We start from the raw sequence: 15,443 nt of genomic DNA on the forward strand, positions 1-15,443 counted from the left end.
CACGCTGGCGTGTTCCTGGCCTGCGCCCCATGCTCTGCGCCTGTTCTGTTCCTCCGTTGCCGTCACACTTGGGACTTGAATAGTGGGACAGTGTCCAGGTTCTGCAGGTGACAGCTCCCCCCACGGGACAGCCCCCCCCACACGACGGCCCCCCCCCCCACGCGACAGCGCCCCCCACGCGACAGCTCCCCCTGTATGAGGAACCTTTCAGGACTGGGCAACATCACAGGCGTCAGACTCTTGCTTTACTTTCTCACCACAACTCGCTGCACTTGCACTTGCTGGGACCAGAGAGTAGGTGATAGTGTCACTCCAGTGACGCATGAGTTGCCTCCTGAACGCTCCCAGTACCGACCGGAACGCTGAGGTTTGAGGGGAGAACGAGGCTTTCTTGTCCCTTTGTGAGTAAGAGACGGTCACTTGAAGTGCTGTGCTAGATTTTTAAAGGGGACCCTCGTGGTCTCAGTCTTCAGACTTCGGTGGGTGCAGGGATGTCACTCCTGGCAGAGATTCTCCCGCCCCCCGGCCCCCAGCATCTAGCCTGTCCCTCCTTGGAACATTGATGGGAGAAAGGTGGGTGGGTGCAAGGAAAAAAAAATCTAGAAGGGTAGTTGCCAAAATGTTGAATACACTTTTCAAATGAGTGTCACAAATTACTGTGATTTTTATTTTCTGCATTCCTTTGAATGAATTACCATGTTGCTTTTATAATTGGGGAAAGTCTACTTTCATTTTGGAAAAATAATAGAAAAAGAGGGGCAAGATTAACAACCAAGGTCAGGGGCCTGCAAGGGCCACCCACACGAGCCGACCTCCAATGCTGCCAGCAGGTGGGTAATGCCACCGCTAAACAACACGTCTTCCCTTAGGAGGCCTTGGTGATACCACGTCCCAGTGACCAGGCACTGCTGGTGCCACCGAAGACGTGGAGTCGGCCTGTTCTTGTTTTCAGACGGGGTCTCTTGTTTCAGGTACACCCCTGTGGGCCGTTCCTTCTTCACCGCGTCCGAGGGCTGCTCCAACCCCCTGGGTGGGGGCCGAGAAGTGTGGTTTGGCTTCCATCAGTCCGTCCGACCTTCTCTTTGGAAAATGATGCTAAATATTGATGGTAAGCAGCGCTCGGTCTTTCTTGGGGTTGGGGGCTTGCTGAGGGGCCAAGAGCTTGGGGAGAGCCTGTGTGGCCAGCCCCGAACACGGCCTGTGTGGGAGGCAGAGATGCTGCGTCTCACCTGGCCTGTCTCACCTGTGCGTCAGGCCAGGGCAGGTGTAGCACTGAGCTGCCTGGGGTCTGGGTCTCTAACAAGGTCCCCAATGCTGCTGCCCAGCTGGTGTGCACGGGGCAGAATTGGGTTTTCTCGGGGGTGGTGAGTGGATGTCTCACTGCCAAGTCCCCCTCATTTCCCATGTGTGTTTCAGCCTGGTTGGTGCAACACAGGGTAACTAATGAGGGGCCCGCCTGGTCTGGCCTGTTGGCTCCTTCAGGTTGGGGGCTCACTGGCCCTCTTGGGGGCCTCACTTCCTATCTGTTGGGTCACACAGGGAATGGCAAACCTCAGAGAGAGCTGTGTCAGAGGGAGTCAGGGCGTCCCAGCCTTATGGCTATCGTGATCTGTCACGGTTTTGTTGCTGTTTTTTTAACCTAGTTCTCTTCTCAGTGGATAACTTTAGGCTCGACCAGCCCCTCGTGGTTTCCCCGCAGAGGGGTTATCAGGCATCCTGTGAGCAGACGGGAACCACCCCTGGCTCTGTCCCACCTCCAAGGCCGGAGAGTGAGGACAGACCAGGTGCCCCCCCCACACACCTGGCCCACACAGGCCGCCTGGAGCCACTGGTGGTCAGCCCCTCATGTCATGCTTCTGCCTTTGTCTCTTTTTCCGCCCACAGTCTCAGCAACCGCGTTTTATAAGGCACAGCCAGTAATCGAGTTTGTTTGTGAAGTTTTGGATTTTAAAAGTATTGAAGAACAACAAAAACCTCTGACAGATTCCCAAAGGGTCAAGTTTACCAAAGAAATCAAAGGTAGGTAGCTGCCCGGACGTCCGAGGCCCTGCCACTGGCTGTGCTCCCTGGGTTCTGGCTGCTGCACATGGGTCCAGAGGCGGTGGCTGTGCAGTGACCATCGATGAATCAGCTCGGAGCTGGGTTGTACCCATTTCACAGAGCAGGAGGAATAATATCCTAGATGATTGACTCTGCGGGGCGAGGGGTGGGGCGGTGACCCAGTAATGTCCCCGTCGTTGAGGCCAGGACCGGGGAGCAGCAGCCACGTCACAGTTGGTGGCTGAGGACCGTCAAAAACAGAGTTGCGCCCCCTTCCCTGCATTTAACCCTCCCAGCCCCGGCCGTGCCGCATCCACTCCGCCTTAGTGCCGCCCGAGCACACGGAGGCCAGGGTTCCATGACCTGGCTGGGACCCGCTGCCCGTCCGCAGAGAATGGCGGGCACCTGTCACTCTCTCCACAAGCCACCACGACCCTCTGCACCTGTCCTTTCTTAGGGCAACCTAAAGGCCGGAGCAGCACTCCTTGCTAAAAATATCCCTGGAGGAGAAGGCACAGAGCTGTAGTGGCAGACGCGGGCCCCAGACGGAGCCCACTGCGTCCCCCTTTTCTTGAAGAACACTGTCCTGACTGTGACCTTGGCATTGCTGGGACAGAAGGCATCCCTGGGGGGACAGGTCCAGCTAGGTGCCACCCTCCCCCGGCTTCTCAGAACACCCTGCTGTGGGCCTGGCCATGCGGTTCCTGTGAAAACTGGCCGTCGGGAAGTGGGATTTGTGCTCCCGGCTGGGTGGGTCTCGACGCTAAGCCGTGCTGTTCTGTGTCGCCAGGTCTGAAGGTGGAGATCACGCACTGCGGGCAGATGAAGAGGAAATACCGCGTCTGCAACGTGACCCGGCGGCCCGCCAGCCACCAAACGTAACCGCCTCTCCCCACTCATGTCTCTGATGCTCACTAGAGGCCCCAACTCAGGAACAGGGACTCTTCTGGAAAGGATGATTTCACTCTAGGTTTAAAATTCCGAAGCCACACCTTTAGCTCAGTAGATTCCTAATGTCACCTAAGGAAATAAGCTAAGGGGTCCCCACCTGGGGCGGGAGGGCAGCTGCCTGCTGGTTTTCCTTCTGGAGTGTCACAGGAGAGAAGGGTCTGTTTTGTCCTCCGTGCTGAGCACGTGCTAGGCGGGTTGGGGTCCGCGGGCGCGAGGGTCATGTGCTCTGCCCTCGTGTCACTTAACAGTTTGGTGTGCAGCCCCGTGCAGCCACTAGCCTAGCCACCAGGACGGGCGCCCTCTCAGCTTGTGTGTGTATTCATTGCGGGAGAAGTGAGATTTCACCCCTGCGCCCCCCACCTGCAGGTCTGAAACCAGTGAACATGCGTTTGTTTATTTCATGGTCATTCCGTAGAACAGGCCAGGTCTGTCGCTGGGCGCAGCCTGGGGACACACGAGGCCCAGCGCCCTGCACCATGGGAGAGCAGGACAAGCCTGCCTCCTGGTCCTGGTGATCTCCCCCGACAGGGGTCGCCCAGAAGTCTGGGTGGCCCCGTCCTGGCACTGAGGCCACCCATCAGTGTGTGCAGGGCACCACCGCAGTCTCCCATCCCCGCACGCTGGCCTCTTGCCTCAGCCCGCCCACGTGTGGTCATGGCCGCCCGCGCAGACCCAGCTTGCCCCTTTCTTCATCTCGTCCTGGAAGGTGTCTCGGGGGGCAGGCACCTATACCCCTCGGCCCACGAACGACTTTCACGGTCAGTCATGGCCCGCGGTCAGCCGGAAAGTGCACGGGCCTTGTTTTCTGGATTTGTCTTTATTTACCCTGAATCCCCTACACACACTGTAGCTGCGATGTGTCATTGGTGGTTACTGCATGTTATAGGCATGGAGGTATTTTTTATTTCTCAACTGCAGAGACAAAATGAAAGGTTAGGGACTCGGGAATATTCCAGGTGACCCAGAGTACATGCTTGGTTTGGGCTCCTGGGAAGCGCTTTGGACATTTGCCCCCACCCATCACCCTGCACCTTCTTCAGCCCCAAGAAAGCAGCCCCGTGGGTGCGGGTGTGTGCAGGGCTTGGCTGCCTGTCCCGTGGACCCTGGGCAGCTGTGGCCTGAGCCAGCCCTTTGCTTCCCTAGATTCCCACTGCAGCAAGAGAGCGGGCAGACGGTGGAGTGCACGGTGGCCCAGTACTTCAAGGACAGGCACAAGCTGGTTCTGCGTTACCCCCACCTCCCGTGTTTACAAGTCGGACAGGAGCAGAAACACACCTACCTTCCCCTCGAGGCAAGTCCCACGTCTGGGGCGTCCCTGTGGGCTGCTCGGACGACTTCACACGCGGGGTCCCGGGTGGCACCCCAGGTCCAGACTTTGTCATCCTGCCCCTGTGGGCCCTCGGCAGCTTAGTTTCCCCGTTCATAGGCTCCGTGGAAAGATGGAGAGCATGTGCGATGTGCTCGGCGGGTCCCTGGCACAGAGTAGAAGATGAACGTATACTGTTTCTCTTCACTTCTTTTTTGTCTGAAATCCACTTTCTTGTTTGAAAAATCTTTGCCTGGGAACAGATCAGAGGCTGAAGCTGAGGCACGAGTTTTAACGCTTTTCCATTAGTGTTTGACATTCTTGGTACTTGTTCCGTTCCTCCAACATCTAGGGCCTGGTCTGGTCTCCCCAGGCCACATCCGAAGGTAACTTCCTTCCCGTTGGCAGGCAGCTCTGTATTCCCACGTTCTAAGGACAGAAAGAGTCCACGAAACCCAGCGGCAGGACACAGCCACCCACGGGGGCGGGTGACCTCGGAGGCTGTGCTTCCTCTTACCAGTGCGGGTCCCAAGTCGGGTTTGTGTCCTGCCGCGTTTACTTAGGGGGGATGTCTGTCGTCAACCACAGGACCGCTAAGCAGCTCATGCAGACGTGCTGTGTCTGTGACACGTCACCGTGAAGCCTGAGGAATGCATGTGTCACAGGCAGAGCCAGCGCCCGGTCCCCCAGCACTGGTGCTGACGCCGTGCTTTTGTACGTCTTCTTCGTAGGTCTGTAACATAGTGGCAGGACAGAGGTGTATAAAAAAGTTGACCGACAATCAGACCTCAACCATGATCAGAGCGACCGCCAGGTCAGCGCCCGATCGGCAAGAAGAGATTAGCAAGCTGGTGAGCATCACGTCCCCGGGGCCCGTCCCCGGGTTGACCCTTGGAGAGCCAACCAACGTAGGGTGCTCAGGGCCAGGGAACCCCTGATGCGTGGGACAGACACGTCTTCTGGAAAGAAGCACAGACCCCCTCTGACTGTGCCTTTTCTTTCTCACCTTTTCAAGATGAGAAGTGCAAGTTTTAACACGGACCCGTATGTCCGGGAATTTGGAATCATGGTCAAAGACGAGATGACAGATGTGACCGGGCGGGTCCTACAACCGCCCTCCATCCTCTACGGGGGCAGGGTACGTGCAGGCTGGGCCGGGAGAGCACTTGTGTGTTTGGAGTGTGTGTCTGCAAGGTGATGGTGGAGCAGCAGCATGTGACCCCTCAGGTTGGAACCGTCCCCAGAGGTGTAGACCCTGGTCCAGGTGAAGAATCCTTTTTGCTCTGGTCTGCATCTGGTAAGAGTTGTGGGGCTTCATCGAAGGCTGACTTTCCTTGGCGCTTTTTGAAGTTTTTCAGAATTCCCCCTTTTTCTTTCCAAAGGCAATGTTTATTACCCCATCAGAATTTTGAAAGCATCCTTCTCTGTATGATGGGTACTTTGCCAGTGAAGAATTATTTTCTAGAAGCTTACATTGCTTTTCTGTTGTTTAACTTTGTTTTGGAGATATTTGGTCGCAAGCATAATGGTTAGTCACCTGGGCGTCTGCACAGTTTTGTCCGCTGACTCTCGAGCTTTAATGAGCATCAGTAATCAAAGGTGTCCTGAGCGCTGAGCCCTGCCGAGCTCATGAGAACCCCCCCAGCCACTCCCTCCATGTACAGAGCACAGCGTCTCGGGCTGGGTGGGCCTTTACGTCAGAGATCACTGGCCGGGCTCATCGGGGAATGAGGTGGTGCTGCCTGACTTTATACCTTCTTACCCCATGGAACGTTACTCTGGTCCTCAGGACCTGTGGCCACGTTTAGTTTTGTTTTGTTTGTAGGGAGGATTTTTTCCTCTCATTTTTTAAAATATGTGTTCTGTTTTTTTAAAAAATTTCAACATTTAAAAGGTACAAAAGAATTATAGGGGGGGAAAAAAATCTCTTTTTTTTTGCCCAGCACTCAGTTTTTTCCCAGGAAGCAATTGTGTTATATTTCTCTTTTGTAAAATCCCAGGGATGACTCATGTTTTTTTCAGCCCTCCTTATGCAAATAGCATATTTATTAAATACACTTCTGTGCCTTCCTTTCCTTTTTACTTAGTGTTTTCTCTTAGACCCTATAGTGATCTTGGAGGTGGTTCTGTGTGTGTAATGGGCAGCTCGCTCTTTTTTACCTGTTGCATAGTGTTCCTTTGTAGGGGTGTTTCGTCCTGACCAGTGGGCCTGGAGGTTGCTCCTATCCACGCATCCATCCTCCATTCACCTCTTCATTCATCCCTCCGTCCACCCATCTGTCCATCTGTTCATCCTACATCCACACATCCATCCACCCACGCGTCCTGAGCCACCCGCAGTGCTAGGCAGTCAGAGATAGCAGGCAACACACAGGTTTAGTTCTCGGCCTCAGGAACCGCCACCTGGGCAGGGGAGCCCAGAGCAACAGGGGTGGTGACAAAGCCCAAGGTTAGAGGAGTATGTCCCCGTTTTTTCTCACTCACAACATCTTGCCGTTTGCAGAACAAAGCGATTGCCACCCCTGTCCAGGGCGTCTGGGACATGCGGAACAAGCAGTTTCACACAGGCATTGAGATCAAGGTGTGGGCTATCGCCTGCTTTGCCCCCCAGCGCCAGTGCACGGAGGTCCACCTCAAGTAAGGCTGCTCACAGGGCCCCGGCACCTGGCCGGAGCGGGGTGGGGGGCAGGGAGGGGACTGCTGGGAAGGCACACGCGCTGTCCGCTGGGCTGGGGGGCAGGGGACATGGGCGCGGTTTTGATGGCAGCGGTTGGCAGCCTCTCCCTGCCCAGGAGTGCCAGCCCCGGGCGGGGAAATGTGGGCACCTCCGCTGCTTCCACATGTCGCACCCGTGTGGGAGCGAGTGGAGAAGCAGCACCGACGAGAGAAGACCCGAAACAGCGAAGGAAGAGTCAGGTTAAAAAGTCGAGACAAAAGACAAAATTGGATTCATGAATTCAGCTTGTTTTTTTAAAACACCTTAGCTTCGTATTTCCCTAAGTCAGTGAGGAGAAAATGAAGCCAGAACGAAGAGGGAGATGGTCACAGAGACAGGAACGCGAGAGGAGTTTCTTCCTTCCCAGGCAAGGGGGGTAATTAAAAATCGTCCACAGGAGCAGGGGGCAAGAGAAGCAAAGGCTTTGGCTCACTCTTGTGGGGTCGTGCGTCCCTCCACTTGCAGGGAGCCCAGGTAAGGGCCCCGGCGCTCCAGGAAGCCCACGGGGTGCAGAGACCGGCCCTCTGGCAAAACGAAGGACAGGGAAAGAAAGCCTTTGCTTCCCACCTCCCTTGGGTGGAAGCAGGAAGGAAACGGCAAAGCCAGAGGAGCAGAGCGGGGTTCCGGAGGCTGCGGCTCTCAGAGACTTCTCCAGAGCCGACGGCACAGTGAGAGGCTGTCTGTGGGAGGCTGCCCTTGGTCCCTGCCACACAGAGGCAGCAGGCGGCACAGAGAGGGCTTGGGGAGCCAAGCGGGGGGTTAGCGGCTGTGCCCTGGACCCCTTCCTCCGCTTTTGCCTGGAGCTAGATGGGCTCAGGGTAAGTTCACATGCAGCTACGAGGTGTGATCTAAAAATACAGTGAATGGGGGCTGGTGCAGTGGCTCAGGCGGTTGGAGCTCCATGCTCCTAACTCCGAAGGCTGCCAGTTTGATTCCCACATGGGCCAGTGGGCTCTCAACCACAAGGTTGCCGGTTCAACTTCTGCAAGGGATGGTGGGCTGCGCCCCCTGCAACTAGCAATGGCAACTGGACCTGGAGCTGAGCTGCGCCCTCCACAACTAAGATTGAAAGGACAACAATTTGACTTGGAAAAAAGGCCTGGAAGTACACACTGTTCCCCAATAAAGTCCTGTTCCCTTTCCCTGATAATAATAATAATAATAATAATAATAATAATAATAATAATAATTCAGTGAATGTTTAAATTTAAAGGATTTATTACAGTGAAAGACACATTGCCATTAATCCCCCTCAAAATACTCCCCCTCGCCTCAAACACACTTACCCATCGTTCTTGCCACTTTCTGAAGCAGCTCTGGACGTCCTCTTCCATGAGTGTCTTTACTGCACTCTCCATCATGACAACACTCCGTGTCACACATAGCTTCTGGTACAGCAATTTCTGTCAAATAAAAGCATCACAATGTGTCCTCATCCACCTTATTCGCCGGATCTGGCACCGTGTGACTTCTGGTTCTTCCCCAAAGTCAAAATGACTCAGGACATCAAAGCAGCCACGACAGTGCAACTAAAGACACTCACGAAAGAGGACTTCCAGAGCTGCTTCAGAAAGTGGCAAGAACGATGGGATAAGAGTGCTCGAAGCGAGGGTGAGTGTTTTGAGGGGGATTAATGGCAATGTGTCTTTTACTGTAATAAATCCTTTTAATTTAAACATTCACCATATTTTTTGATCACACCTCGTGTACATGCAGGTACGTACACGTCCGTTTCTTTAACTGGACAAATGTGTGGCAGGCTGCACACTGCCTGGCTGGGTTGGAGCCGAGTGTCCTTACACTTATTGTAGAAGGCAACGTTATTTTTACTCCCAAGCTTAAAATAGAGGCCGTGGGTCTGCCTGCCCCGCCCGCCGGTGACGGCACAGGCCTGTTGGCGCGGCTGCCGGTTGGGTTACTCCAGCGTGGGTTGTTTTGCTTTCTGCCACGATTATGTCATCCAAGTCTCCGAGTTGTACACACGAGAATAAGTTGGGAGAAGAGTCCATGGGGACAGTCAGCTGACAGTTTCCCTCTGACAGTGCTTGCCATTCATCGAGCGACTGTGCTGGGTGTGAGCAGACAGACCTCGGGGCCTGCCAGGTGGGCGGCAGCTGCCCCATGTGTGCCTTTAGGAGAACGGCATCTTGTCACACTGCACCGGGAGTGTCACCGCTGGTGAGGCAGCACGGCCACAGTGTGAAGGCCTTTGCCGTATCGTGGCAAAATAGCCCACGTGTGTGCTCAGCATACGGAACCTCTCTCACGAGTTCACATGTTGATGTGACTTTGTCCAGGCCTTAAACTTAGGCTCTGAGCTCCGTAAAAGTGGTGGGTTTGGTTCTGTCAAACCCGTGCCCGTGACGTAGGGCCTCAGGCTGGTGTGACCTCTCGGGCATTTGCCGTGCGCTCACTGTCACACACTGTGTCTCTCAGGTCCTTCACAGAGCAACTCAGAAAAATCTCGAGAGACGCGGGGATGCCCATCCAGGGCCAGCCGTGCTTCTGCAAATACGCGCAGGGGGCCGACAGCGTGGAGCCCATGTTCAGGCACCTGAAGAACACGTACGCCGGCCTCCAGTTGGTGGTGGTCATCCTGCCCGGCAAGACCCCCGTGTATGGTAGGCCTCTGGACGCCTTCGTGACCGTGGGGGTTCGCTGCAGCCTGACCCCTGGGTGTTTTTGCCACACTGAGGAGGTGCCCCCTTCTGGCCCGTCCATGACTAAGAACGACAGGGCGGCTTCTGGGCACAGCCAAGCACATGCTCAGGCCGCCCTCGTAGGCCGTCAGAGGCCTACGAGGCACACGTGTGGTTATCTCGTCTACCACCCAACTCAAGTGCTGGTGGGATGGGGATAGTTGTGCAGAGCACATGGAGTGACATAGTAGCCGCCATCACCAGCTCCTGCTGGGACCTGGTGCTCCCTTGGTTATCGCTGTGCCTGCCTCAGAATTCTCTGGAAGGTCTCCCAGGTCCTTTATGCCAGAGGGCAGTTGCACTTTCATTCAGCTCGAATCTAGCAAGCCCCTGGGGTGATGTCCCAGGCCCTGGAGAATCAAAGATCAATACAATAGACCCTCCGTTTCGGGCTGCTCTCGGGATTGGGGGAGGGAGGTGGAGACAGGCGAGAACAGCACAGGGAGAACAGGTGTGAGGTCTGTTGAAAGCGGGGATCCTGGTGGGGAGGCATTGGGATGTGGGGGCACTGTGTGGGGGCACCGTGGGAAAGAGGGGAGAGAGAGAGACTTGGCTGCTCTTGCCAAGTGGATGCCCTTGTGGGCAGCGCAGAATAAGGAGGAAAAGAAGCCTTGCGTCCCCTCCCAGTATGGATCCAGCAGAAAGAGGAAAGCCGGCAGTGCTTCTGCCCTGTTTATATTCTCCCGGGAGTCACCGTGTCTCCCAGGAGCGGTTGCCCAGTCACTTCATGAAAGAATCAGAGGAGAGGGCGGGCGCCGAGCTCACTCTTTGATGTCAGGCTGGCACTGGCTGAGGGTGTTCAGGATTCCAGTGGTTTATTTTTAACTCCTCGAGCATTTGCTCAGAGCCCTGGGCACTGATGGGCGGCAGCGTTCGTCACCAGGAAGGCCAGCCCCTGGGTTTGGGCGGGGCTCTGCTCTTACCGCTTGCTCGGCCTCGCTGCGGAGGGAGGGTGAGGCTTCTGCAGGTGGGGCGGGCAGGCGTGCCTGGCGCAGCGGCTGTGGGCACTCGTGGACGTTCGCCCTGTGGTTTCCTGCGGGGTGGTCGGGCGTGAGGGGCTGCTCAGGGAGGGGTGCCTACGAGAGCTGTCACTCATGTGCGCCCTCTGTGCCCCACAGCCGAGGTCAAGCGCGTGGGAGACACGGTGCTGGGGATGGCCACGCAGTGCGTGCAGATGAAGAATGTGCAGCGGACCACGCCGCAGACGCTGTCCAACCTCTGCCTGAAGATCAATGTCAAGCTGGGAGGCGTGAACAACATCCTGCTGCCTCAGGGGAGGTAAGGCTGGCCCGCCCGCCAGCGCGTTAGCCTTGTGATTCTACGGAGTGCTGCTGTCACCTGGAGGAGAGAATCCACCGAGTTGGGTAGGAGGCAGCGTGGAAAGAACTGCAATTCAGAGTCTGGCAGGCTTGACCTTGGGTGCTGGCTCTGCAGTGAGGGGACACTCCTGTCACTCAGTAAATGAGGAGCAGGTGGTGAACTGAAAGCGTCCTTCGCTCAGTCAGCAGGTTCTGTGTGTAGTGAGTGCCTACTGTGTGCCAGGGGTTCGGGCCACAGCAGTGAGCAGTGGGACCTAAGTCCTGGCCCTCTAGTGGATGGACCCAGACCAGCAGGTCCATACACCTGTCCCATAGGACTGACTTCACAGGTGAGCAGCAGCGACGTAGTGAGACAGGAGCTCAGGAGGGTGAGGAGTTGGGCTTTCCATGGTGAGGGTGTCACGAAGGTGGCAGACGGCCTGCACCAAGGGCATGAGCGTGTGGATGCCTGTGAGCAGAGCCTTCCAGACAAGGTGGCACGGGCAATGCGAGAGTCCTGCCATCCCTGCCAGGAGGGCTGGGCGTTGTAGCGAAGGGCAGAGGGCGCTGGGGTCTGGGGCTCCCTCAGGCATGAGGCAGCCACTGGAGGTCATGAGTGAAGATGTAGCCTATCTGACCTTGTTCTAGAAGCCCACTCGGCTCAGCAGCAGACGACATGAGAGGGACTGGGGGCAGGGTTGGGCACGGGGCGTCCAGAGATGGGGACGTTTTGAAGATGAAGCTGCAAGACTGGGTGACAGGTTGGATTGGAGCTGTGAGTGAAGGAGGAAAATCAAAGGGGAGTGAGTCCAAGGCCCTCCCCCTGCGCCTTTGGAGAGAGAAGCCAGCTTTTGCAGATGAGGGAGCCTGGAGGGGGCTCCAGGTGGTGCGTGTTGGCCTCTGAGGGGACACAAGAGTCTGGTGTTGGGGATTCAGGCTTCCGGGTCCTTGGCACAGAAGTGGTATTAAGGCCACGAGGCTGGTGACATCCCTCAGCGGAGAATGAGACAGGTGACAGAGTCGTCTCCCCTGGGAAGTCCAGGGTTAAATGGTCCTGGGTTGAGGAGCCAGCAGTGGAGTCTGAGAAGGGAAGGGAGGGAGAATGGGTGGGTCCTGGACCCCCAGCGCCACGTGTCCTGTGTCTTGGCGGCTGATGGGCCAAGTAGGAAGGTCTGAGGCTGGACCATGGGGTGGGCAACATGCAGCTCGTTGACGACGTGGCAGGATCGGTCTGGGTGCCAGGGCAGCGTGAGGCCTGGTGGGAGGGGCCTAAGCGCATCGGGAGGCAGGAAATGGTTCGATAATTCCGGGAGTTTTGCCCCGAGGTGCCTGGATGAACAAGGGACGTGAGGAAGAGGGGAGGAGAGTGGAGGCCAAGGCAGGTGTGGTTTGGGCTGTTTAGGGGGTGAGTCATGCCTGTGGACACCCCTGGGAACGATCCAGGATTGGGGGGAGGGAGCAGCAGGTGAGAGCTGCGGGGCTGGGGGCTCAGTGCAGCGTGGGTGGGCCGCGCGTGAACACTGTTGGGGGGAGGTGAGGTGCTGGGATCCTGCCGCCCTCCTGTCACTGCTGCTGCTCTCACGGGACGGGCAGGGGGGAGAGTGAGGGCAGGGTAGGCGCTCGAGGCTTAAAGATCTTGGTGATAGGACGCCATCCAAGGGCCCCCTGAAGCTCAGGGTCAGGAGGGTGAGACAGGGCGACTCAGCTCGGCCGTGGGCAGTGTCCCCTCCCAGCCCATCCCCCTCTGTACAGACATGGTGACAGTAACACAGGGAGTATCCAGTGCCTGCAAGTGCCATGCTTGGGAAGGGCAGAGCAAGCAGCCTCCCGATGCCTGCCCAGGTGTGGGTGGAACCATGCTGGACATTGAAGAGGGGACTGGTCCACACTCATGGACACTGACGTGGTACACGTGCTGCAACGTGCAGACCCCAACCGCTGCACACACACACTGCCTCTGGGGTAGTGACGGCCGGAGGACAGTCAGCGTTTAAGAGACTGCAGTGCAGGGAAGCTCAGAGCAGTGCTGCTCAGCTGGGGCAGTTTGGCCCCCCTGGGAACGTGTGGCCATGTTTGGAGACATTTTTGGAGCCAGGATTTGGAGTGCCATTCACTGCACCCAGTGGGTAGAGAGCAAGGATGCTGGTGCACAGGGCGGCCCCTCCCCCAGCAGGAATGCTCCCAAGCATCGGGAGACACCCTGGACTAGGGTGGCTGCAAGTCCACGGCTGAGTAACAAACCGTGGGACTGTTTTGTTTTTGTATAATTATCTTGGAAATTTTCAAGTATGTGCAGAGGTAGACCCCTCCCCTCCCTGACCCTGGACTCGGCTGGCAGCAGCCCTCGTACGTCTGGTTCAGTCCACACTCCACTTAAACCCTCTCCCTCCCTGGGTTCTTCTGAAGCAGACCTCAGACCGCGAGTCGTGTATTTGGAAGGTGTTCTGTATGCGTCATCAAAAGACAAGGGCTTTTTAAGAGCCTAACCGTAAGGCCCTTATCACACAAGCGACGGTGGTGCCAGGGCCATCAGCGGTCCAGACACTGTCCGAGCCTCGGTCTCTAATGCTTCATTCCCCCCGTCCCCCCCGCAGGCCGCCAGTGTTCCAGCAGCCCGTCATCTTTCTGGGGGCCGACGTCACTCACCCACCTGCTGGGGACGGGAAGAAGCCTTCCATCGCTGCCGTGAGTGTCAGCTCTTCCCGCTGGGCCCTCTGTGGGCGACATCCCTTCCCTGAGCTGCCTGTGGGAGGGGACACGGTCTCATTGCCGCCATATGGCCGGAGTTTCTTCCTGGAAAGCATTGAGGTTTACTAAAGTGCGGTTGGTGAAGTCAGTCTCATGGAAAATAGGTATTTGGGGGGGACACAACAGAAGCCGTGAGTCGTGCAAGCTCGTACTGTCCAGAGAGCCTCAAAGCAGACTCTCTGCGTCAGCAGCGGAGGCCTCCTGTCCTGTGGGCGGGGCCTCAGCTCAGCTCAGGTGGCACCTCATGGCCTCCCGGCCCCTGGGCAGATGCTGCCCCTCGTTTCAGACATTTTCTGGTCTTGATTATAAAATGCTAAATGTGATTAGGTAGTCTAGAGTTAAAAGCCCATCTTTTTTGCACCCCTTTTTCAGTCTCCTGAAGGTGCCTTGTTAACTGTACCTTTGTAATGATGAGTGTGGGCACTGGCTGAGCCGTAGTCCTTTCCCTCGTTCTAATTTTGTGAGTTTTGTTGGCGGGTGGGGCGTTGGCAGCCTTCACTTCACAGGCGGTCACAGTGCTGACCACATGGCCGCCTGTCTCCCTCCCTCGGAGGCCGAGCCGCACCCACCGCTGGCTGTTCTCAGGAGGGCAGTGCAGTCGTGGCGGTGGCCTCTTGTCCCTGAGGACCAGACACGCGTGTACTCAGCAGTGTGGATTTAAATGTGGGGTGTGGAGAGCACAGGCTGTCCTCTGATGGGAGACCCAGTGCCCTGCAGCCAAGGCCGAGCGGTGGGAAAGGAGCGTCAGGCACAAGTTTGCACATCCCCGTCGTCCCCAGTGGGGACTGCCAGAGTGACGTCTGGGTCGTGTGTCCCTGTCATTTGTCTGAAACCACCTGTTGGTTTTCTTTCTACCCAGGACAGCTCACGCGTCCTGCCCCTCACCCACTCCAGACTAATCAAATGTTGGTTTTCTGAGCACCTGTTACGTGCCAGGCGCGCAGCTATATCGTCGCCTACTCTCACGAGGTCAATATTAGTTTCCTCGTTTAACACAAGGACGCTCAGAGAGACTGAGCCATTGCTGGAGAGAAACAGCAGGAAACAGCTGCAGCCTGCCCGAGTTTAGGGGTGTTCACAGCCGGGATTTTCCTGTGCAGCGCAGGGTCTCAGCACACCGGGCAGGTCCCCGGGCGCAGGCTTCGTGCTCTCATCCCCTCCACGTAGCGGCTCTTTCTGGAGCAGCCACAGGTGCTGACTAGTCCCTGCAGGGTCTCAGATGAGGAAACGGAGGTACACACGTGGGGCCTGGCAGCCCGGAGCTTCTCTCCGAGGCGCTTCTGTGCTGAGATGAGACAGACCCCGGGGAGCCCCGAGCACCCCACAAGGTACAGGTGTCCACGGGGGCAGTTGTGGGCCCCACACATGATGTGCGTCGGTTCTTCAGGGGCCCGTGAGCCGAACACCACAACTTTCTACATATACAGCACTTTTTATTTTGCTGAATATTTTTCCGCTCTTTCTTTCTTTAGTGAAGCGCAGCACAGAACGAGCTGATACAACAGTGTGTTGCTCTCACTGTCTCATTCTGTCGGCTGCCTCTGGTTGGCGCCTTCACACAGCCCCTCGCAGGCCCGCTTGCCTTTGGGGGGCTCTGCCTTTTCTGGGGCTCAGCATCTTGGGGTATTGTGGGTTGCTGTGCAAATGGCTTCTTTGGGAAAGCATCGTGCTTGGAAGAAAACGAG

General features: G+C 56.7%; 1 protein-coding gene across 6 annotated transcripts in view; it reads left to right on the top strand.

Moving 5' to 3' along the window:
• Positions 1–15,443, top strand: part of AGO2 (argonaute RISC catalytic component 2) — a 98,114-nt gene that overhangs the window by 62,797 nt on the left and 19,874 nt on the right. For all 6 annotated transcript variants that reach the window (XM_074316918.2, XM_074316916.2, XM_088798931.1 and 3 more), the window contains exons 5-14: positions 972–1,108; positions 1,885–2,019; positions 2,831–2,918; positions 4,135–4,282; positions 5,029–5,148; positions 5,313–5,435; positions 6,801–6,934; positions 9,450–9,634; positions 10,831–10,990; positions 13,605–13,695. In XM_074316918.2, coding sequence (XP_074173019.1) covers positions 972–1,108; positions 1,885–2,019; positions 2,831–2,918; positions 4,135–4,282; positions 5,029–5,148; positions 5,313–5,435; positions 6,801–6,934; positions 9,450–9,634; positions 10,831–10,990; positions 13,605–13,695 — 1,321 coding nt within the window. The remainder of the gene's footprint in view (positions 1–971; positions 1,109–1,884; positions 2,020–2,830; positions 2,919–4,134; positions 4,283–5,028; positions 5,149–5,312; positions 5,436–6,800; positions 6,935–9,449; positions 9,635–10,830; positions 10,991–13,604; positions 13,696–15,443) is intronic.

The sequence above is a fragment of the Rhinolophus sinicus genome, chromosome 6 (genome assembly GCF_057876585.1).
Source record: "Rhinolophus sinicus isolate RSI-liver-muscle chromosome 6, RSI-T2T, whole genome shotgun sequence".
In the NCBI taxonomy this organism is placed as follows: Eukaryota; Metazoa; Chordata; class Mammalia; order Chiroptera; family Rhinolophidae; genus Rhinolophus; species Rhinolophus sinicus.